Here is a 24,752-nt window from a genome sequence, read left to right as displayed (position 1 = left end):
CCCCTCCGAAAAGTTTGGTCACAAAATTCCCAACTGAGCCCTGTTAATGAAATATGTGTGTCTGAAGTGCTGATCCTGTATTACTGAAGTCAGTGGCTACAGGATAATCCCTCTGTATCTTTTATACGTCTTTGAAAATCTCAACCATTTTATATTAAAATCAAAAGACACTACTGTGAGAGGGGTGTATGTATTATACTGCCCCACTACTTGAAATAGACCTTTTGCAATTTAGCAACATTAAATGAAAATTAGTTTCCCATTTTTATTTAGTTGAGTTTTTGTCTAGAATCCTGCACTGCTGAAATAAATAAAAAAAAAACAATAACCCTTTTTGTGAAGGTATTGCATTTAGCAGAGAAAGATGTACACAAATTGAATGCTTTTTGCAAATAGATATAACAGCCAAGTAGTTGAACGTTGAACCTTTGAGCCATTACATTGTTCAGTTTCAGTGAGACCGTGTCTGATACTCTGTTTTCCTAAATATAGAAGAATGCAAACCTGATTTTATTGGTGTTTTTTCTTTGCCTTCTCTGCAGGAGAGATCAAACACATTTTAGAAAATGAACTTCAGATTCCTGTATCAAAAATGTTATTAAAAGGCTGGAAGAGTGGAGACGTAGATGATAGTGTAAGTTTCCTACAGTTTTTATCAGTGAAGTGATTAAAATGTTTGAAACCAATAAGTGCTTGTAAGTGAGGAAAATAAACACAACTGTTGATTTCTACATTATTTTGCTCCTAGTCACATTATTAAAGAATCAGTTTGCTTAAAATGTTCAAAGTAGAATTATGCATGATTTGCTTAAGCCTTCTTTGTCTGGTTGATAGTATTTGCATGTACAGTTTGACTTTGGCACCTGTAAAATGCATGTTATTAAATTAGTAATAAAGTAAGGAATTCCATCTTTAGGCAAAATTCTTGGTTATACTGTAGTTTGTAAATGTATCTACATCTTAATGGGGAAAAACTGAACTCTGATGTTTTAAAACAAACATTGTAATTCTGTGCGTGTATTTCCACCACCTTCCAAACAAATTTTAAGGTAATGCTAAACAATGTGCCCAGCCTAGTACAATGTGCCATTCTGCCATGCTGAGCAGAATATATGTAGTGGGTGGCGATTGCATACATTGGGTCACAACATGATGTTGATGATAATCCTCCATCTTCCACTGACAAGACTGCAACACCAGTATTTTAATTCTTCTAGGTGTACAAACCAATGATCTGCCATATCTAGACCTTCCTCTCCCCTTGATTTTCATACATGGTGTGAAAAGAACTGACTTCTATAGACCAGTTTAGTAATCTATATAAGTTTGTACCTCTGTCCATTTATTGTTTCTCATAGCCTAAAGGAGCTGCTGTTTTGTCTGGCTGTTGGTATGTTTTGGAAAAGATTTTCCTACAAACTATGGAAGATCAAGGACTTATTTTCAATATATATATTTTAACTATGCTAAACGTCAGATTTTATATAAAAAAGCAAATGATAAAAAAAAAATCTACAATTCTGAATAAATGTTTTCTTTTTTTCCTCAGACGGTTTTAAAAACTCTACACTTACCAAAAAATAACAGTCTTTATGTTCTAACACCTGATCTTCCACCTCCTTCTTCAAGTAATTCTGGGTAAGGTTTGTTGTCATGCATTATATAAGTATGAATTCAGATGTTGCTTTATGTTATTTCTATGGAAAAATTGTGGTAAACTTTCAAAAGAACATCTGCCGGTCCTCTACTTGAGTGTCTGCAAAACTGGGTGTGCACTTATGCATCTGCTCTCAGTATGTGCAAACCCTTTTTAACGTAAAAGTCTTAGCATTTACAACTTCAAAACCCATTTATTGAAAATAAATTTTACAAGCATAAATGCTCTAACATTTATCTACCTTAAGGTCAGATTGTATAAAGTGTGCATACAGAAATTTGTGGTATAGCTAAGTGTGGGTGATGTATGAGTGAATACAATTTTTGTGCCCATAATAGTGAATGTTAGCTTTTAAAGATTATCAAGTCATACCAGTTATTTTTAACATAAATATCTACAAATCATTATCAGGTCACTGTGTAAAAATAACTTAATGAAACATCAGTGGATGTTGGAACATTTTGAAAGTGAATACATAATTATTTTCTGAAAAGTGAAATATAATTCTCACTGCCATAAATTAATTTTGGAGAGACAAAATGGGTAAACTCTTTTGAGCTTACAGAGACCTGTACTTCTCTATACTCAGTGTCACAACTAAATCCAAATTGGAACAGATAGTTTAGCATAAGTAATAGTTCTTATGTTTTGACGGCAAAATGATTTCCAAATAGATATTTCTTTCCCCAAAATGTAGAACTATACATGTGACTAGTAAAAACCTGGTTAACATTATTACATTGCCACCAGGGGGTGCACCTTAATTGAATCTAACAGCTATAATTGTAGTCTAAAAATCAAGCAGCAGGTAGATACAGTTGAACTGTCAGCTGAGCCATATGTTGCAATGTCTTTGCAATTTATTCTAGTAGTCTTAAGAAACCTAACCTAACCTAACCTTCTAGCTGGATAGAAGAACTTTGAACTCCCTGCATGAGAGGATTGCCAACACAATCATATCACTGAAGATAATTTTTGAAAATCAGTTGGAAAAAAGTTGTATATCTTAAATACTAGCAATATATATTCAAATATTATCAAAGGCAATTACTCACAAAAGTCTGTATTTCAGAGGCAATGAATAATGCCCTGGCTTGGAATTAAAAGTCAACAGGGGGTGATGCCCCCTGCTTGCTACACTCACCAGCCCCCCCCCTTTGGGGGTAGGCAGCCTCTTTTCCCTTCCTCCCCCCGGCCGTTGTTCTCCTTCCCCTCCCCCCCGCCCGAGGCCAGGCCACCCCTGGCTCTCCCCCTCTTCCAGCCACTGGGGTAGGGGTTGGCCCAGGCTGAGGCTGGCCTGGCTCTCTTCCTCCTGCTGCTGGGAGTTGAGCCAAGGCTGAGGCTCTTCCTCTCTCCCTGTCCGGGAGGGTCTGAGTCCACTGTGGCCCCAGCTCTTGACCCCTCCTCCTCCACCCCCAGCCCTTTCCTCCTTCCCACCGGCCCTGGCTCTTTCCTCCCCTATCTGCCAAGGCAAGGCTGGCTTGGCTTTCCCCCTGACCTAGGGGGGGTGTGTGTGTGTGTGTGTGTGTGTGCGGGGGCTGGAGTGTAGGGAGGGAGCACAGCAGCCGAGCACTGGGGAAAGAGGAAGGTGGAGGCAGGTCGGATGCAAAGTGATGTGATGATGTTACTCTGTCCCTCGGGAAATTTTTTTTTTTAATACATAGAGAGATAAGGGAGTTACGTATTCAATTTGCATAAAAATTTCAATGGGAGTTGGGTGCTAATTCCCTTTGGATTTCAGCATCTATGCAGTGTTTTCCCACTTGCATATTAGTGGTTGTGGTGCTTTGGAACAGGATTGGACAATGGTTGATGGCTCCTAATTAATCATTTTAAACTAACATGAGAAGTATAATACAGCCTGCCCCATTTATAGATTGTTAGAGGGATATCCCTGTTCAGTTTCAGGGTTCAGCCATGTATCGTTGGAAGTTGGTCATGCACCACAAAGCCTCGTATCCAGAACATTGATTAAAAAATAGCTTTGGCCATTGTGTCAAGGCCTATATGTTGAATATATGGGACTACTCATGTGGTTAAAATTAATTATGTGCTTAACTATCTTGCTGAATGAGAATCTAGAGCCTTAGAAACTTGAGACTAAGTTTCATGAAAGACTATCTTTCCTAGTGTTATAGTGTCATGGCTGTGATAAGTAGAGGTGCCCATACAGGGATGTCCTTGCAGTTTTTTTTAAAAATGTGGGGAACAGAGACTTTTTTGTCGCATACACTCTGTGATGGTTTGTCAACTTTTAGAATGTTCTTCACCCTGTTGGACCATCGGAGTCAGACTTGATAATCTTTGGGACCTGACAAAGCGCCTCTATTTTAGAAGTGCAGGCGTTTAGACAGGCCACCTGGGATGGAGTGAAAGGGCTTATGTTATGACTAGAAGATTTACCTGGTGTTGCTTGAGTCCTTAACTCAGTGTTTGTTTTTTGGAAAATAAAATGAAAATGTACATGCTTTATTTAAATCATTGCTCTGGGTGGGGATGAGGCCGAGTGGTTCAGCCTGCAGGCTTCCCTGGGGAGAGAGGACTATCTAAGCCCTCTTATCACAGCAACTTGAGGCCAGCTGGGAAGTGCCTCTCCATTGCTGCTGCAGGTCCAGCAGCCACAGGGTGAATCTCCTGCGGCTGGGGTAGGTCCAGGTTTGTCTGCCCCCTGTGTTCTCCAGCTAGAATGAGGAGTGCAGCAAACCGTGCACTTTCCCTTCACTACTTGATGAAGCGAAACACTCAGTAATCTTCCTGTATGAATCTGGGGTAGGGTGGGGGACCGGGAGGGGAAAGGAAATGGGGAGAAGCTCCAGTCCCACCCTTCCTGTAGGGCTCTCAGCGAGTTGGAGGCTTGGGACTGGGGCAGATTCTGGAGGTGAGGGCGCCCCTAGCCAGCCCCTTTCACCTGCGTAGTGATTCTCTCTCTTTTCTGCATGGTTTTTGAGAAGCAATCCCATTCCAGGCACATTCCATTGTCCTGGCACAACCCAACCCTTACTTTGCTTTAAGTTATGATAAGAGGAAGGTGTGTACTGAATTTGGTGGTCCTGGAGCTTACTGTTTAGGAGGAATTGTTGAACAGAAGGACTGACAGACAAACTCAAATATATTGTAGATTTATGCTGTTATTTGGTTTGTTGGTAGCAATTGCAGTTGAATGTGCAGAGGCAGTGAATGGTTGTGTACATGCAGATGGTTGAAAAATAGTTAAATTATGGAAAACTTTGTCAGTCCTGAATTTTTACAGAATCTTTAACAAATTCTATGAGCTGTTTAAAAAACATGCTGTATTTCAATCAGTTTAGAAAATTCAAATCCTTTTGACCAACTCTGGTTGCATTACTGATAATGGTTTATTATTTTAAAGATGCCAAGAGGTTGAGAGGGGTGCTGTACTTCAAAATTTTATTTATTTCCATTTACATAAAATAAACAGTATTTAAAGGAATGTTTATGAGTTCGAGTCCTTTATATTTTGGATGAAAATAAAGTGATCATAATATTATAGGATCACTTAATTCAAACAGTTTAAAAAAATAAGATTGCACTACCTGATAAAATTCAATTTCATTGTTGTTACTACTTTTACAGTTTAAACTTGTTCCTCAGTGGGAATTAGTTCTGGGGGTTTTAAAAATAAAATTTTGGAAGTCTTGGGATAGTAAATGATGATTAATTAGTGGCTACTTGAACATTGATGATTTGAAATCCCGATCATCTCCCTGAAGTCATAAATTCTAGATGAAAAGGGAAGCTTGCCACCAATTAAAGCATCAATGGAGATCAAAACACCTCTAATTGAAGCAATGTACCAAACCCAGTTACACTATTTATTGCCTACTGTTAGGTCAGTGACCATTCAGATTAGTTTGACAGCATCCCTCTTTTTAAAAGTACAGGTAACATCTATCATTAAAACAGACATTAAGGAATTTTGCCATGCATTCATGAAATCCATGTGGCTAGCTATCTGTCTATATTAGGAGCTTACATGATGACAGCTACCATAGGATTTGTGCATCTCAAACTCTTTGTTTATTCTCACAATACCCATGGGAGGCAGAGAAGTGCTATTACCCTCATCTTACAAATGGGGAACTGAGGCACAGAGTTTACATGACTTGTGCAAGGTCCAGTAGGAAGTTTGTGATAGAGCAGTAATTTCAACTCAGATCTCCCAAGACTTAGACTAACATCCTTACCACTGGATCATACTTCTTGTCTATCTCTTCAAATACACTCCTGATTTGTACTAGAGATAAATAATCATGATGTACAATATCTTTAGAGTAATGGGGTATTTAAAAAATTTGTGATTCTAGCTTATGTCATATGACAACACACCCTTCTTCATAGAAAGAGTCTAACTATAATTCTACAAACTCCCACCTTGTTCCCATTCTGGACATTAAGGGTCCCCCCTCTCCTATGTGGTGTACACAGAGCTTCACCTACAAACATTTGGTCTTCATGGCCCACAGATGCGTGGACGGAAAATGGAGTTTTTGGATCAAACACAATCAAACGAACTATGAAGGATAAGTCATATGCCAGGGCAATGTGCACCCACAAATGGACATTTAGAGCACTCTGGTGCCTGATTCTTCCACAGCTATGAGACTTTATAGCAGGGCATGATCAAGATTCAAAGAGGACGTTGTTAACACTGATCAAACTTAGTCTTTAATGGTGAGCTCGTAAGAGTTAGTAGTTCAGAAAGATTTCAGAATTTTACTCCCACCTTTCTGATCAGAAAAGGTGAAAGTAGTGTTGTGAACTTCAGGTTTTGATGTCAGTACAGGTTGAACCTCACTGGGCCGACAAGATAATGGATGTTGCTGGCTCAGAGAGCCCCTTGACCAGAGAGCCCCGACTAAAGACAGTGGCATTCTGGTGACCCAGGGCACCCTTGAGGCTGTGGAGCCCCGGCAGCCCTGCAGCTGGCCATGGAGCTGCAGAGCCCCAGTGGCCCCATGGCTGGCTGAGCAGTTGGGAGCCCAGTGGCCCAGGGACAGGAAAGCCTGGTGATTTGGTGACAGATCCTGGGAGAGCCCAGAGTTCCTCATCAGAGGGGCCAACCTCCCTTGGTCTGGCAAACTCTCTCCTTCGGGACTGGTCAGGTCCCGAGGGTACCGGAGCAGAGAGGTCCAACTTGTATTAGGAAACGGTGGGTCTATTGTTTGTGTTCAACCCTGCCCAGTGATGGGCAAATTGGGAGCTGCATCTCTTTTCCTTCAAATGTATGTTGCCACGTCTCATGACATATGACCACACAAACTAGGCAAGATTAGTGTCATCTACATTTAAAAAAAAAATGCATGCACTGCCAGCCTAAGTGCTCAAGGTGTTCCAGCAAAGGAAAGCTGGTAGCATTGTAGACATCACCAAGACTTACCGGTACTCATCCCTCAGCAGGGGGTCTTGTCTTACTACCTAAGAACCCATACATCAGCAGTCCTGTTCCATATTGACTTATTCGGAATGAGTCAAGAAAGTCAAGGAAACAACAACAGTGCAAAGGAGTATGCACTTATATCATTATTTCAACGGTTCAACGTTTTCTCTGGGGAGGAACCACTCACTTCATTACAAGATACTACAACAAAAGATCTGACTATTGAAGCAAGACACTCAGTTGTATGCAAAGATCCTAGGACAAGTGCAACGTGGACAGATTTGTGGAGGAACTACTTATGATATAAGAGGAGCAGCTTGGATGTGTACTTCATTTATTCATGATCTACTGCCAGAAATAATGCTCCAACTCCTGCTATGCTCTGAGGTGGGGAAAGAAGTCAAAAGAAAGGCCTCAATCATAAATGCAGACACAAATATTCTTCAGTGATGATTCACATCCTGTGAAGCTGATAGATGGTGAATTTGCAGATTTTGAAACACGAGTTAATGCCTGTTCCTTTGGCATTAGCACAGACAGATGGCAGTCTAAGAACAGGCACAAAAGCAATACTGGTTGTTGTGCTGACAGCTGATGTCCACTGCCTTTCATCAGTTATGTCTGTTGGGAGAAGCTGTCTTGTGATGGATGTACAAATTTTGGTACAAGGCTGGAACTGTCTGGAAGCAAAATATTTGGAGACCTTGCAGATGTGTTTGTAAAAACAATATGTAGGACTGGAACAGACTTCAACAGAATAGATGTTGTGTTTTATAGATACTACAAGGCATCTATCCCAGGCAAAAATGCTCAATAGGTACAAGTCCATCCAAAGAGTGCTGGAAAGGCAGATATGTGTCTCTTATAGATAGCAGAATTAACTTCATTGTGTGCTTCCAGGAAAAAATGAAGGTCTTGCAGTATTTTAATCTGAGCAACTAATAATGGCCAAATCCCATATTTCTTCCTCCAAATACAATGGATTGGAAACAAGAGGACAGAGGTCTGGTACCACAGCTCATATCATTGCCATCAATGCCAGACGACTGCACAAAGGCAGTATTCTGAGCTGCCCAGTAGTACAAGATAGAAAGATTTATTTGTATGGGCACTTGCAAATGTAGAAAACTCAGATTTGATTGCAACAATGTACCAGACTCTTAGGGCAAGTCTGCACTACAATGCCACATCAGTGCAGCTGCTCCAGTGAAGTTGCACTTCATACTGAATCCTCACTAGACAGGCTACAGCAGAGAGGAGAGCTCTCTCCCGTTAGCATAATTACTCCATCTCTGTGAGAAGGGGAGCTGTGTCCATGGAAGAGCATTTCCCATTGACATAGTGCCAGTATGGACAGTAATGACAAATAATTAGATCAACTTGAGCCATAGTGTCGTCTTGCTTATGGACAGTATTATCAAATAGTAAATATAGAAGTGGCCTAATAAGATGAAGTCTTTCAATATATACCCTAACCAGTCCTTAACTTGTGTGCATTAAAATATTTTACTTAATGTTTAGTGTAGAAATTTTTTTTTACAGATCTTTTCAGATTGTGTTTATTTCTGATAGTTAAATCAGTGTGTACACTTTTGTTTCAAGGTACCAATGCTCAAGTTTTAAGAGCCATGTAAATATGTTTGGTCTTGGTTGCATAACATATTAAAATATTTATTGTAACTCTTCCAAATAAGAAACTGACATACAATAGCTTTCTAAAAAGGTTGTGCATATTATGGGATTGCTTTTGTTACACCCTCCAGCTCCTTCAGATCCAAATGAAGTATGTTACTCCTAAAATAAAAGGAAATTAAGTTTTACACTTCAGCAATTTGCGTGTGTTGCGTTTCCTCTTGTTGCCAAGCTGTATATTGTGTATTAACCATATTTGGATTAAGCACACCCTCATTATCTTTAAAAGACATAGTTACTAACTTATAAGTAAACTGTAAAAAGTTTTTGTTTTTGTTTTCTGAAAACATCTGACCTTATTTGCTATAATAAGATAGCTTTAAAAATTTAAATCTTTAGATATAACTATTAAAGTTAAATATCCTGTTTGAATGACATCAATTGGTACAGACTACCACACGGAGTCATCCAAAACCTGTAGAAAAATAAAAAAGGAAGAAGCTGAAAGATGTTTCTTTAATTCACCAGAGAGTAGATTCCCCGGTGTTCTGGGTTACTGATCACCTTCTCAATCGAGATAACGGATGGCTGGGACATTATCAATCTAACATTCTATGAAGGTGCCAACAGCTCTTTGTCTGTGTAGATTCTTGTAATACCCTTCCTATCTAATTGCTATCCTTTGATCCTTATCTGCTTCTTTTTAACTATCCAATCTTCAGGTGCTTATAGATTACCAGTTCTGCCTACTTGTTTTTCCCATCAATATTTTCATACCCTCTGCTCCTTGTTTCCTGCCTTCTTCCCTTTTTTCCCTCCCCCCCCTTTCTCTTCTCCCCTATTTATTTTGGGTCTGTACATCCTAACCTCAAAACTCTAATCTTCTGAAGAAGTGGGCTGTGCCCATGAAAGCTCATTATACCATCTACGCGTTTTGTTAGTCTATAAAGTGCTACCCGACTATCCATTGTTTAAGTTTATTTTTGTATTCCGTTACCCAGGCCCTTCTTTTCTCTGCTGCCTGGAATGCTGTACTTAATGATTATCTGTTCTGTTCATTGCCTGTGGGGTAACTCCGATTGGCCACCATGAGAAGACAGGGTACTGGGCTAGATGGACCAATGAGCTGACCTAGTAGGGCTGCTGCTATGCTCTTATGTTGCATTCTGTATCTCAGCTAGGCAAAGTGCAGAATGGAGACAATGGCAAACACAAGGAAGGGGTTTTTCAAGACTTGATTGTGGCCCCAAACATCACATCCTTCTCCTCCCCCCCCAATACTCACATGGACAGCCAGGCCGAATTTGTAAATCCTCCCTCCCCCCAGGCTGGATTCAGCAAGTTGCTCCTTGGTGAGCAGAGTTCTGATTTTCTAGCTATGTGTTCTGTCAACTGCTTAATGATTTGTAATGTAATGTTTATTAACGGTTACTGTATTGCTGAAAAATCTGTAACCACTAAAACTGCTTAGTCCTATGGATTTTTTTTTTTTTTTAAAATCTTGTTGCTTTTGAGAAACTGTTGTAAATATTTTATTTCCTTTAATACAAATGCTCATTCATTTGAACAATTAATCACATATATGGATAGGAAATGAAGAGTACCTACAGAGTAATAGGCCAATTCTTCAACTGCAATTTTAAGATTGTTACAGAGTGGTGGTGATTGTGACATGGTGTCTTGGTGTATGTTAACAACTGTAGCAGAGTGTTAATTAAGAATGATGTAATCTGCAACTGCAATTATTAGTATTGTCGGTTTAGCTGGATGGGAGCTGGGGCTTGCTTTAGTTACTTTAAAAGCTTCAATAATAATGGTAAGATTAATGTTTTATTTTCACATCTGCTCATGAGACAGTTTTAAAATCCGGACGTTTAAAATGCAATAGAATGTAAACATAAGGGCTTTTGCTCATTTACATGTTAGCCAGATTTTCTAACTGATTGCTGCTTGAACCTAATCTGCCATCGCCTGCTGCATTAGCTACAACAAACATTACATTTACATACTGATTTCTTATTTTGTGTTAATGTAAATAATCTGTAATTACAGTAAATTTGGACTTCTGTTGACATGAGCCTGTATAAATCTGAAAATGTAAAATGGAAATGTTAATTACCATGTGTCACATCTATCCATCTAAAACTCTTAAGGTTTTTTGGGGGGGAAGGTGGGATCTTTATACCTTAAAAGAATCATTCAAATGGGAAATATTGAATTAATTTTATAAAATCTTGTAGAACTGAACTAGAATTAATGCACTATACTAGCAAAACTAAAACTAGCATTCCACTGTAGGATCTAGCAGGTTTTCAGAACTATAGAAGATATGCTCAACATTTTTTAAAATCAAGGCATTTATGTAGGTGCCTAAATATGGAGTTAGGAGTCTAGCTTTCTGCACCCATTTTTATAACCTTGGCCATAGCTTTTATCCAAAGTAAGTCGCAGAACACCACACTCATATGTAAAGGGTATTTTAACCAGGAAATACTGATCTTCTAACCCAAGAATAGGCAAATAACAGCCTGTGGGCCAGTTCTGGTCTGCCAGGTTTAGCCCCTAGCAGGCTGCAGTCACTATATTTACCTGAGCCTCCACAGGTACCAATGACTGCGGCTACCATTGACCGCATATTGCCGTTCCCTGCCAATAAAGGAAGTGGGAAGCGGTGTCCTGGTCCGCTGTTCCTGCCACTCCCATTGACTGGGAACAGTGATCTGTGGCCAACAGGAACCAACTACCTTGGTGAACTGTCACCGTTTTATTGCCCACCCTTGTTCTAACTCATTGTTATCTCCTGGAGAGAAAGCTAAGATTGAAGGCTTTAATTTTCTACGTTCTCAAAAGTTTGACTGACCAAGTCATTCCAGAGGTCAATAGGGAAGGGACTGAATGGGCTAGATATTCCTTTTAAATTTCTTCCATGCCTCATTTGAGATTGTCAGAATCAATTACATATATTCATGTTACGTTTGGCTTGCAAGGAAACTCACTGACATTCTCAGTGAGGCTCCAGGGTGTTGCTCCTATGAACCTGGGCAACTGAGTCCATTTCACAACAGAGGCAAATTAGGTGGCCTAGGAATATTGTCGTCAGTGGAACTATTTGCATGTGTAAGGACTAGCATGAATAGATTTCTGTGATTTGACTCCTGTCCCTGTAGCTAAACTTTCTTCTGTTGTGAAAGAGATTTGTGAGTTCTAACATTGTTCCCCATGTGAAGAAAAAGGTTGGTTTTTTTTTTCCAAATCCACAAACTGTGGCGATAACAAAAGCTTTTTAAATAAACCACATTATGTGATAACATGGTAAATAATAATTGTGTGATGGCTTTATTTAGTCCACATATAAATGAAGGGTTGTGGGTTTTTTTTTTTTTTTTTTTTTTGGCTTAAGAATTTGGAGGTATTTATGTTACTTTTGAATAGTTTGGGTAGAGCACACGGTTAGTACTGATTACACATTATGCCAGATATTTGTTTTTATGCTTGGTGCTTCACATGGAGAGATTTCAAACAGACTGTTTTTTTCCTGTCTGATCTTTGTGCATTTATATGGATTAAATTAAAGTTGGTAGACCAATTTTTGCTCAGACTTTACACAAGAGGCAGCCCTACAGAAGTAAGAGCAAATTTGTCTTGGTATACTTCTAAATCAGTGTTAAATGTGTGTAGGTTGATGTTTTGGTGGGTTATAGTTATGTATACCCGCTAGCCCAATATTAATTCAAAAATATATGTGCTAAATATCTAATGTTTGTGGTAGTAGCATATGACTCTCAATTTTGAAAATTCTTAAGAATAAAACATTGCCTTTGAAACTGCAGACACCTTAGCAGAAAATGAGTTAACAGGTTAGCTTCCTTTGGTTATTCTCAGTATGCTTTCTTTCCTTTAGGAGAAAAAAGAGATGATAACATTGTGCCTAGACTTGCCTATGTGGATTTTAGGGTACTCCTGGGGTTTTTGCAGCTAACTGTAAAACAAGCTAGAACATGCTAATCTCTGATTCTCTTGTTTTTCTTTCAACCATTTCAGTGCCCTACAGGAGTCATTAAATCAAAACTTCATGCTGATCATCACCCATCGAGAAGTCCAGCGGGAGTACAACCTCAACTTCTCAGGAAGCAGTACAATTCAAGAGGTGAGTTCTGTTTCACAGATGAAGAGTAAATGTAGCTCATTATAGTTAATGTCAACTGTGTTAAAGAGGGCTTATATGTTCTGGTTGGAAACTTCTTTGATTATTTATTTTTTAATTTTAATTAACTTGCTCATCAAAGATAACGGTAGCTAAACTGACTGGACCTAAACAGGTTTTAAGAAATTAATTCATTTTGAACATATTTCAAAGAAACAGATTTTCTTTATACAGTTTACACTGTAATAGTAAAATATAGAAATAATGTTTGTTATAAATATAGTTACTGAAGAGTGAGGAGGAATGATAGTGATAGTCTAGGTATATTTTACTTTTAATCCAGTGAAGCTCTCACTCTTGCTTTCCTCTTAGCTTGCTTTTCCCTAGCCACTCACCCACCTGCCTCTTGACACCTGGCTGCTATCCTGGTTCCTTCCTAGAATTGGAACTAAGTGGATTTCTTTTATAACTGATGTCCCTGTTGTTCCATATAATGGCCAGCAAGGGGTGATAGTGCAAAGAACAGTGCTAGAATTATATACCCTAGAAATAAAGTAGTATCTGATGTACATCTTGCCCCTCCAGTTTTAGAACTGGAAACCCTTGTCCGTTTGCTAATTCTCTTTGACAGCAAAAAATTATTGCCAACTACATTGCTTCACAGGAAATGTAGCACACAACCCATTTGTAAAAATTTGACAATTATATTCTAGAACATGTAGGACTCATTAATATTTCCTGGTGGGAATCTGAAGATGCAATACTTGATTTCCAATTTAAATAAATGTTTTTATTTGGCTTAAGGGGCTCTTCCCCCACTCAGCTTTGTAAGATTTAATACATTTCCTTACAAATCCCTGCCCTAGAATGTGTCAGACAGCATAATAAGTAACCAACACTGCAGTGATATATAGGGGCTTGAATCATTTCCATAATTATTAATACAATTTTTCATGACCTCTCTAATTGGGACATTTTAAATTCCCTTCTTTGGAACCAGACTTAAAAATGGCATCCCTCTCGTCCACATTTTTTTGTTCCTTGAAAATGGATTTTTAATATAATTAACTACTTTTAAATATAAATACGTAAACACATTGCTGCGTCACAACTTCTTGGGTGGGGGGGATGAACTTTTGGACTTTATAAATAAAAACTGTTTAATTTGAAGATTGCTGGTAACTTATGATTGTGGATTTGTCCTTTTTTTTTTCATTTTAATTTTTAATGAAATTGCCAAACCTAAAAAGCAGTTAATCCCACAGTTTCTTGTATTATTTTTATCATGTTATATTAACATGTTATAATTTCTTCAGTGATTTTATTGATCTTGAAGGAGCCAAAAACCTGATTTAGTGACTAAGAAATTTTGGATATTTTTATGTTCACCGAAATTGTTTTGTTTATTGATAATGATGGGATTATTTAAATTTCCTGCAGTATTGTTACACAAAAGCAATTCCATTTTAAAAAGAGTCTGTTCTAATTTATGAGTCTCACATAAACGATAACAAGTGTACTTTTCCATGCTACTGTATTTAGGTAATCTCTTGGGGGTTGCTTCACATAGCTCCTGAGCAAAATCAAATGTGTTAAAGGCAAATTGAAAAATATGACTCAAGACTATCTTACTCTAATTATCCTGCAGAAGAGTCTGCAATTGGATCTGAATGGGTGATCATTTTGAAACTGCACAGACCACCTCATTGCAATCGGTAGGGATTGGCATATGTGGAAAGCCTGCTCACATTGATTGAATCACAGAATCAGACGCTTGCTTTGCGTGCTAACTCTAATCATTATTAATTTATTTATTTTTGTACTTTTAGCCTCTAATGAGAATTATAACACACAACTGAATTTAGTTGCCTTGTATGGTAATTTTTTCTCTTTTTACGTGGATCATTTCCTCCCCCTCCCACCCCATCCCCAACGTTGTTGGAAGATGTCTTTCTCACTTTTACTCATTCACACATCAAAAAATTAATAGTTTACTTACTTTCTGATATATTTTTGTGGTAGCTGAAATGCTTTACACAAGTTGCGATTGTCTACCACAAGAGGGCAGGAAGGACTATTCAATTATTACCTAAAAATGCCATTCAGTGTTTTCAAATTAGCTTCTCATATTAGCAAAAAGGAGTATAATGGCCAAGTTATTGTTTGATTTACAGATAATTGGCATATTGCAGGAAGGAGACTTAATTTCACCCTTTTAAATTAAACAGGGAGCTTTAAAAAGACATAAAATATTCATTAATGTTCAGTGATTATAAAGCAGTGGCATATATTTATTTTACCTTTATTACTGTTTCGATGGGAAAATACTGCAAATATTTCAGAAATCGAGTTGGCCATACTGACAAGTTGAAATGTTTAAGCAGTGTTAATGCAATCTACTCACACCTGATATACTATGCAGAAAGATTCAAAATGACTGCATCAATTATTAAAAGAAATCTTTAAAATTCTAGAAATGTTCCATTGCTTGCCACCATTGGATGCGACTGTCTCTCCAGGATCAGTTGTTTGGATTGTTAAATATATTTTAATGCTGCAGTGACTTGATAGCAGTAAATATTTTTTGAGGTTATTTTCCATATAACATTTTAAAACCATGCCATGAATATTTTTGCAGTGAGTTAGAGTAAATCTGTTGGGTTAACTACCAGGCTTTACCTAAATATAGAAGAAAAGGTTACAGTATTGTATGAAATCTGGCTATTGTACATATTCAATGTCCTCTTAGAAAAAATTGGACAGATAAGTTTCCTGTAGAGACGGACTTGAGTCATAAAGTTCAGATCCGCATTCTTATTCTCTCCTTATATTCCTTCCCAAATATCTAGGTGTTTGGATTGGAGGGGATGGTTTGAGTCCATTTTAGGTTTGGGTTTCCCCCCACACACCTTCAGCCACTTACATCAGAAGATTTAATTATTCAGGTTTAGCACTATGACTGCCTATCAACTATATTTGATGTGGGATCACCAGGCGGTAGACATGGTTTAAAAATAGTTTTGAGTTTCAGTTTTAATTCTGTGTTTTTAGATGTGTGAGAGAGATTGTCTGGATGAGCACACACGTATGCGTGTTTGTTTATTTAAGCGGCAGGGAGGAGATTTATTAACTTTGAAACTTAATGATACCATGTTGGCCAAAATTGCAAATTAATCTGTGTCACAGGTTTCAAACCTGTGTTTGTTCCTGTAAAATTGTTCCATTATAATGAGTTCTGACCAGATAGTGTATCTAGAAAAATCTTGGGTGCTTTTTTCATAATCTGATGACATTCTTGTGTGTCAATTAACAGTTTTTGTATTTAGAAGCTCTAAATTCACAAACTTACATAAAAATAAAAAATTTTCATATTACTATATAGTGAAATCCCTAAGAAGAGGAGATGAGGATTCTCTAAGATTGAAGGTTTTCAAGCTAAATGTTTTTTGTTCTGGTTTATTTTTTTATACTGCCTTGATAACTTTTAGGCATTATCAGCCATTGGAAGTTAAAGTAGCATGAATTTTGAGAGAAGGAGCGATAAAGAAAAATGGGTCGGTCTAGTTGTATGTGTAGGGATTTCTAAGAATGGACTAAGACCTAGCTACATTCAATGTCTGTCAATAGAAATGTGATTGTTTCTTCTTTTTTTTTTTTTTATAAACAGAGGTGTTTAATTTGTGGTAATATTTCTCCAAAGTTAAGTCAATCCTACCATATGAAATTCTCTGTGTATCTCACCTTGTGGGCATGCTACTCAACGGGAGGAAGGGAGGTTCTTCTATCTTTAAAGGGAAAATTTTAAAGTTGGTTGTAAAAAGCACATTTTTATTCTCATTTCAAGGTGGAACAGCTGGCATAGGGTTCATAAATGAAAGCTGTCTCAGTTTAGATGTCATATTTACTGGTTTTGTCGAATGTTTCTTTTTCTCACTGATCACAATGCATACATACATGCTTCAGGGTTCTTAAAAAAGATCAACTACACAGGAAAATGAAAACCTGTTCAGAACTTTTTAACCAGATGCATTTACTTTAGAAAGGATAGACTCTTAACATTTGTGTAATTATTTGTCTAATGTCTAAGGTGGTTACCGGCGTGCACAAGCTGTGGCAATTAAAGGGTGAAGAAAATAAAATGGTGCAGACACCTTAAGGCCTTCTGAACAAGAGCTGTGTTAGTATGTTTTTACTGCTGAAAATCTCAGACCATAGTACCAGGCAAAACATTATCGAAGACACCATGATTCCTAATAAAACATGAGATCTAGATATAAACTGCAAAGATGATAGTTTACTAAGTAAAAGTTTCCTTTGCCTGTCTGCAGCTATTCCTTAATCAATTACTTTAGCCAGTAGGTTAATCTAAGCTAAGGTAGCTGGTTAGTATCTTACCACCTGTGACTGTTAGTCTGTTCTTTGCTCCTTAAAGAGTAGACTGGGTAAGATGGCATATGAAAATGTATCCAAGAGCACCAAAAACCTAAGTAGCAATTCTTGTATGTGCAGCTTTGTGGGGACAGACTATGCTATAGTTATCATTAGCCATCCTTGATAGTCCACACTATCTTCTGGTACGTAACTTCATATTGTCACTCATTCAGGTTCACTGATCTGAGTTTGTACAGATAATTAAGGTGCAGAGACTCTGGAACATAATATTTAACAGAGTAGCTGAGTTATGTTGATTGCAGCTGTCTTCAAAATGATGAACTTCAATTGCTTTTATTTTTACTTTTAGTACTTTAAAACATGTTATTGGTATTTTTCTGTGTTGTTTGGCTTGTATCACTAAAACTATAATTGTGTATTAACATTAAGCCACTGTCTCTGTTAATAATTATTTGTGGGATCTTTCTTTTTTAACTTTAGTTGTTGATTCATAGAAACAAAAAACATACAAAAATGGAGCCATACATACATTATAGTCCGAGACCTTATAAAAGGCATCTATAGAAAACCAATACATAGAAATAGATTGGGGGGATTTTGAATGCAAAAAACCAGCTACTCCAACAGAAGGGAATTGCACCATTTTTAAAAAAAAATTGTTTTACAAAATCATTTTCAAACCAACAATTTGAATAAGAGCAACTCATAATAAAGCTCAGACATTATTATGAGGAACATGAACTAGATTCATTCATCATATTGATCATACTAATATTGCTGCTAAATAATTGTTTGTCAGACATCAAGCTGACCTATTACTTGTTTGATTAGTTAACTTAAACTAATTTTTAATAGATTTTTCAGAAAACATTTTGCTAATGTCAAAATTTCTACTTTTATTGTTTAAATATGTAAGTAAACTATTTTACTGGCTGGTGGGCAATGAATTTATACTCTTTATACTCCTATATTCCTGGGATTGGTCAATGAATTTCTTATTAGTCAACAAATTTAAAAAAGTCTTAATTTCATTTATTATAGTTATTAAAATGAGTTTCATTGTTTGGGAAAGAAATGAGTTAAATAACAAATTACCTTTAATTTATACTGGATAATTTAATATTACAGCATATACTTTTAAAGCATCCTTCACTGTATTATCCTGAGGTGTTGTAATAAAACAAGCAACACATCAAGTAAATGTTTCTGACACTTAAAAGCATAATTAAATGTTGGCAAGAATAGTTTAGGAAGAATCTTTTATTTTTAAAGAGCATAAATTTCACCCTTAATCAGATTTGTGTTAAAGCAAAACTGAATTGTGTTTTCTAAAGTATTCCTGTGGCTTTTGTTAACTTTTGAGGAATAATAACATATTTGTGAAACCAAGCTGTGTCAGCTGAATAAATTGGTGTTAATCATTTTGTAAAATGGTCACATGTTACACGTTATATGAGAAAGGAGTCCCTTAGGATATGACAGTGTAAAAAAATATCCACTGTGTACCTGTTTGGAAGTGACAGCTTTATTAGACATTTAAAATTGGTTTTGGAAATAATTCTGGTTTTAAGTGATTGTAGAGGCAAATCTTTACAACTGGTATCCCTTTTCTTTTTTGAGCTGCAGAAACAAAGCTTATAAGATGAAGGGCATTATTTAACTTCTCTACTAATTATGAAACAACATATTGCTGACAGAATATGTTTGATAGCCTGTAATTTGTATTTTGGCGGTTTGGGAATGCATAGCTTAAAAGAAACCATTTTCAGTTATCATAAACTAATAAACATGGACATTTTTATATTCAAGAAAAGGCAGAGAGTAAATAATTGCACTGGTGACCAATACTGTAATAATCCTGTTTTACAATATGCACTTGACAGGTTGTAATAGTGCTAATTGAAGAGACTAATTCACACTTGCTTCATTCTATTCAAAGGCAAAATCAGCAGCTTGTTTTGCTTTTGACCAGATGGTCCTGATGAACACCTACTGTGCACTTTAAGTGCTTTACTAGAATTACAAAGGCTGGGGGCTGCGTCCGACTCAAAATGATTTGAGAAGAGAAAAAAAACCTCAGTGCTCAATGGATTTTGGTGCAACTAAATTAATTCTAGTGGACCCATTACACACTGAGCCCCCTTTTCAAAGTGCTGAGCCTCCTCGTTTGTTCTGTAGCAATGAGAAAGTGAAAGGCAGATTACTGCAAACAGAAATAAAAAAAGTGCTAAAAAAGTGCTATGAAAGGGAGAAAAGAGGCCTTGAAGCCTTTTCATATCATTTGGGTTTTTCAAGTACGTTATTTTTGGGGAGGGTGGATGTATGAAAAGCCAATTGGAGATTTTTTTGTTTTAAAGTGCGCTATTTAACTACTATGACTATAAAAGCAAGAGCAACAGTTGACTGAGTTTACTGTGGTAAAGCTTTGTGTCTAAGGATGAATCAAATTCATTATAGTCAATCCTTTGTATTTTAATATGAATGTAGGGTTAGTTTCACAAGACTGTGTCTGTTTAGGATAATTATAATTTAATATTTTCCTTTGATAAAGTTATCACTGTAGATGTCTAAAATTTTAATCAAAGAAGTTTTTTTACATAGTCTTTGAAGTACGCTGAGAGTTTAAAACTCCAAAGAAAGCTGTTTAATTTCCAAAGAAAAGAGGCTTGTTCCAATAGCACTGAGGCACAGATTATTATAACTAATTAGAAGTCACACATCTGTTAGCTTTTGGTTTGTGAACACTTGTAGTTTGTGTGCATGTGTATATATTTATATAGCCCATAAATGGGGACTTCAGTTCAGAGACATCCTCAAAAGAATAAAATATGAGAAATCAGCCTGCAAATGCTCTATCATATGAATTACCCTTACGGTCACAAGCATAGATTTTCTTATGTAATTTTAAGACAACACCTGATGCTAAAATTGTTTTGGATCAGACTCTGATTTAGCAAACTCAATGAATTTTTTTAAAGAAACTACTCAAAAATGCGTATTGTAATTTTGTTTTATCCATATTTAATACAGCTTACTTTCAAAGAGTTAATGTATTTTTGGGCAAGGCTGCTGGCATAATTCTAGCTATTGAAAAGATGTTAGCAAGCAATTACAAGAAAATGTAAGCAACTACAGTTTATGAGCATATGAATACCTATATTTCCAGCTCTTGCTATTCTGAGAGAGAGAGAGAGAGAGAGAGAAAGAGAGAGAGAGAGTGTGTGTGTGTGTGTGTGTGTGTGTGTGTGTGTGTGTGTGTGTGTGTGTGCTATTCTGAGAGAGAGAGAGAGAGAGAAAGAGAGAGAGTGTGTGTGTGTGTGTGTGTGTGTGTGTGTGTGTAAATATACACACATTACATTAACATCAGTTATAAACCAAAAAGCTGATTGCTGGCACTGTTTTCGCAAGGATTTTTTCAATTGTGACTTGTTTATTTTTAGCTTATATAACCATGTGTTTTGCAGTATAAAAGAGAGCATTTCCCAGTTCTGCATGTATGTTGGTTAAAAACAATGTAATTCCTATGATTTCATAATTTAGAAATGTTAAAAACCTGAATTGTAATAATTTTCTACAATCAACATTTTGTTTATGCAAATTATTCTAGGCATAAAGTAATATTTTCCTATCAAATTTAAGAGTGTAATCAAGAAGTATGTGTAAATGCTGGAAAAATTGGGTTCCAGAAAAGTTTTATTTTGTTTTTGTTTTTAAAGTTTAATAACAAAAGAAATAATGAACAATTTGAGAGTATTGTTTTTGTTACAATATTATTGTAAAATATTTTCTATATTTACTCACAATGAAAGGTAACATAAAAAAAAAATCTGCAGCTAATATAAACAGACCTGGGATGAAGACACCTCAAATTACTTTCTTAGCTAGGAGTTTGATGGCTTACTTCTGTTTGTTGTTACAAAAGCTTTTTTAATAATGAAAGCCAGTTTATGTCCATGTTAAAAATATTAATCCAGTGATAGCATAGAAACATATTAAAGAACCTAAAATAATGTACTGTTTTTGGAGGGTCATGCATATGAACTGGCATTTAGTTAACTTAATTCTAATCCATGTTTCTAGAGGCATGATGTATTACTGAAGCAGCTTATGTCTTAATAAACTAGTATAATCATTGTACTCATTATAATACTTTCTAATCATGATGCAAATATTCAACAGCTATAGTGAATTAATACCTAACAAATACTTTGAAAATGCTGTTAAAATGTATATTTCTCAGTGCATTATATTCAGTGCAAGATGTTTACTTTCTCTTTAAATAAAGCCACTTATTATTTTTATCTTTGAAAAGTGCTGTACTCCTATTTTTGTGTAAAGTGGCACATACTATAATATTAACATAAAGTTATTTGTTAATTCATCAAGAATAATGGGCATAAATTAAAGAATGCTGCACTCATTTAAGGTGTAAAATAGTCTCAATGAATCCCTGTTACTGTTTTTAAAAAGCACTATAAAAGCTCTCTGCAAACATTTGCAATAAGTGGCAAAATTTATGCCTTGCTTTGTGGTAGTTGCGTGACCAGACAGAGGGGTACAGGATTGTTTTAAGGTTTTTACAGCTGCAAGAAAAAAAGCATCTGTTCCTAGAAAAGCCTGCATTGTTTAATTTTGACACTGACTTTTCCATGCTGCTTGTACCAGGCTCTGGATTAGGTGCCACCAAGATGAAATTTGTTTTAAGTTGCTCCAAAATGCAGCTGTCCCCATACATGGCCTTGTAGCTTAAGCAAAGTAGACATAGCCAAAACAAGCATCTCTGTACAGGGTCATCTCAGTAGACTAGAAAAGCTCAGAGCAGGAATGTTGATATTATTGTATGGTGTGAATAGCCAGAGCGTTAGTTTTTAGGCTTATTTAGAGGCATTATTAGAATGTTCTACTATAACAGTGATAATGATTATAAGCATAATGCTTGTCTATGACAGTTAAAAATATGAAGTGATTTTTAATCTTGTTACATCTTTATAAAACTCGTTATGTGAGTAAAGTAAACTTAATAGCTCGATAGTTCTTATGTTCCCTATATTATATAAAATAGGACTATCAATTAGAGTGAAGTCAAATGATTAATTCAAAACAAATTAACTCAATTAACATTAATAGTGATTAATTGCAGATTGTACTGTTAAAAATAAATTGGTATTCTCTTATTTTTTGTTAAGTTTTAGATGCTTTTCTATTTCAATAATATTGATTTCACTTACAACACAGAAAATAGTGTACAAATGCTCACTCTGATTTTCACTGTGAAAGATTAGTAAAAGAAATACTTCAGTTCACCTCATACAGCTCCTATAGTACAATCTCTTAATCAAGAAAGTGCAATTTACAAATGTAGAATTATTTTTGTTATAGGACTGCACTCAAAACTTTATGGCCTACAAGACTGCTGAGTTCTACTTCTTGTTCAGCCAATCGTGAAGACAAACAAGTTGGTTTATATTTATGGGGAATAATGTTGCCCACCTTTCATTTACAATGTTGCTTGACTGTGAGAACAAGTATTTGCATTGGCATGGTTTCAAATGGTATTGCAAGGTATTTACATGTCAGATATGCTATGTAAATACATATCTCCTTCCAGCCACCATTCCAGAGGACATGCTTCCATGCTGATGACATTTGTTTTAAAAAAAATTAGTTAATTAAATTTGAGACAACTTTTTGGGGGAGAATTGTGTCTCTCCTGCTCTGCAGCTTTACCTGCATTCTACCATCTTTTGTATTATGACAGTCTTTGATGCTGACTCAGCACATGTTTGATTTAAGAACACTTTCACTGCAGATTTGACAACACAAAGAAGGTACTAAAGTGAGATTTTTTTTAAAGATAGTGACAGCTCTCCCACCCAAGGTTTAAGAATCTGAAATGCCTTCCAAAATTGTAGAAGGATGAGGTGTGTAACTTGCAGTCAGAAGTCTTAGAAGAGCAACATTCTGATGAAAAAAAATACAGAACCTAAACCGCCACAAAAGAAGGTTGATGAACATGAATGTGTCACTCTGCTCTGGATCATTGAGCAGAACCTGTCATCAGCATGGAAGCATATCCTCTGGAATGGTGGTTGAAGTATGAAGGGCCATGTAAATGTTTAGCATAACTGGCATGTAACTATGTTGAAATGCTGGCTACAACAATATCATATAGTATCAGTTTTGATGCTCAGATGACATTGTAAATGAAAAAGCGGGCAGCTTGTTTGTCTTCACAATTGACTGAATAATAAGTAGGACTCAGTGGTGTTGTGGACTCTTAAGTTTTATATTTTATTTTTGAGTGTAGTTGTGTTTTTAAAAAGTATACATTTGTAGCTTGCACTTTCAGGAGCATGACATTGCTCTATATTATGTGTATGAAGTGAACTGAAAAATAGTTTCTTCAGTTTTAGCTCTCTTTTACAGTGCAAATATTTGTATTACAAATAATATAAAATGAGCACTGTACACTTTATTCTGTGTTGTAATTGAAATAAATATATATTTGAAAATGCAGAACAATAAAAATATTTAAATAAACACTATTGCTTAGCAATGTGATTTTAAATCCGCAGTTACAATTTTATTTAATCTTGCTATCACAATTAATTTTGTAAATCATTTGACAGCCCTAATATAAAGTATAGGTACTTATACCTATTTGTAAAAATCTTGAAAAAACTGACATTTTTAAATAGAACAATTATTTTTCTTTGAAGTTTCAAGTGAATGAAAAAATGAAAGAGCACTTCATTTTCTGTTTCTCAGAGTTGTGTGTATTTCTACCCAGCTGGTCTAAAATGATTGATACAAAGCCAAATTTGTGACTGCCTGTTTACAAAGTCTGCAATTTGCTAATGAATTACAATGATAATCTTTCATCATGCATGAAAGATTTAGCCAAACAATTTTCTAACCATAAATTTTGATCACTATATTTTGGATTTGTACCAAGCTTTACATCTCCTTTACAAATATTGAGGAAATAATTCAACATGTAGATATTCCAGAGATGCTTGGAATGCCAAAAGTTATAGAGGGGTGATAGAGGACAGTTGGTTCAATATGAGCTGGCATTGCAGTATAGCATGTAAATAAATACACCAAACAACCTTCCTCCTCGTCTTCACAGTTCTCAACTGCAGAGGCATCACATCATGGTGCATGGTGGAAAAGTATTTCTCTATACATCTCTGATGAGCCAGTTCCTACTATGTTGTGTTCACTTTTGTGCAACCAAGTGGGACTGGTGCCTGCAGTGGGAGAGGATGCAGGGAGGGCCACCCAGATGGGCAGGAGGGAGGGAGCATGTAGGGAACACTCCATTTAGCAAATAAGTTTGGCAGAGGCATTGGGGGGCAATACACCTCCTGGGTGCATCAGTCACCTATGTGTGCACCAATAGGACATAGAAGCCCTGGCAGAAGATAGTCAAAAAGTTTTACTTTGATCAGGCTGTACCAGATGGAATACTAGCAGCACCGTAGACCTAAACAGTCCTCTTGAAGTCCTCTGTTCACTGAGTTCTC

General features: G+C 36.4%; 1 protein-coding gene across 3 annotated transcripts in view; it reads left to right on the top strand.

Annotated features, from left to right (window-relative positions):
• FAF1 (Fas associated factor 1) overlaps nucleotides 1-24,752 on the top strand; it is a 305,232-nt gene that overhangs the window by 97,746 nt on the left and 182,734 nt on the right. For all 3 annotated transcript variants that reach the window (XM_075935955.2, XM_075935954.2, XM_075935956.2), the window contains 3 exons: nucleotides 543-634; nucleotides 1,550-1,638; nucleotides 12,729-12,834. In XM_075935955.2, coding sequence (XP_075792070.1) covers nucleotides 543-634; nucleotides 1,550-1,638; nucleotides 12,729-12,834 — 287 coding nt within the window. The remainder of the gene's footprint in view (nucleotides 1-542; nucleotides 635-1,549; nucleotides 1,639-12,728; nucleotides 12,835-24,752) is intronic.

Source organism: Pelodiscus sinensis, chromosome 9, assembly GCF_052426305.1.
Source record: "Pelodiscus sinensis isolate ZL-2025 chromosome 9, ASM5242630v1, whole genome shotgun sequence".
Lineage (NCBI taxonomy): Eukaryota > Metazoa > Chordata > Testudines > Trionychidae > Pelodiscus > Pelodiscus sinensis.
This window is presented reverse-complemented; position numbering and strand designations above follow the sequence as displayed.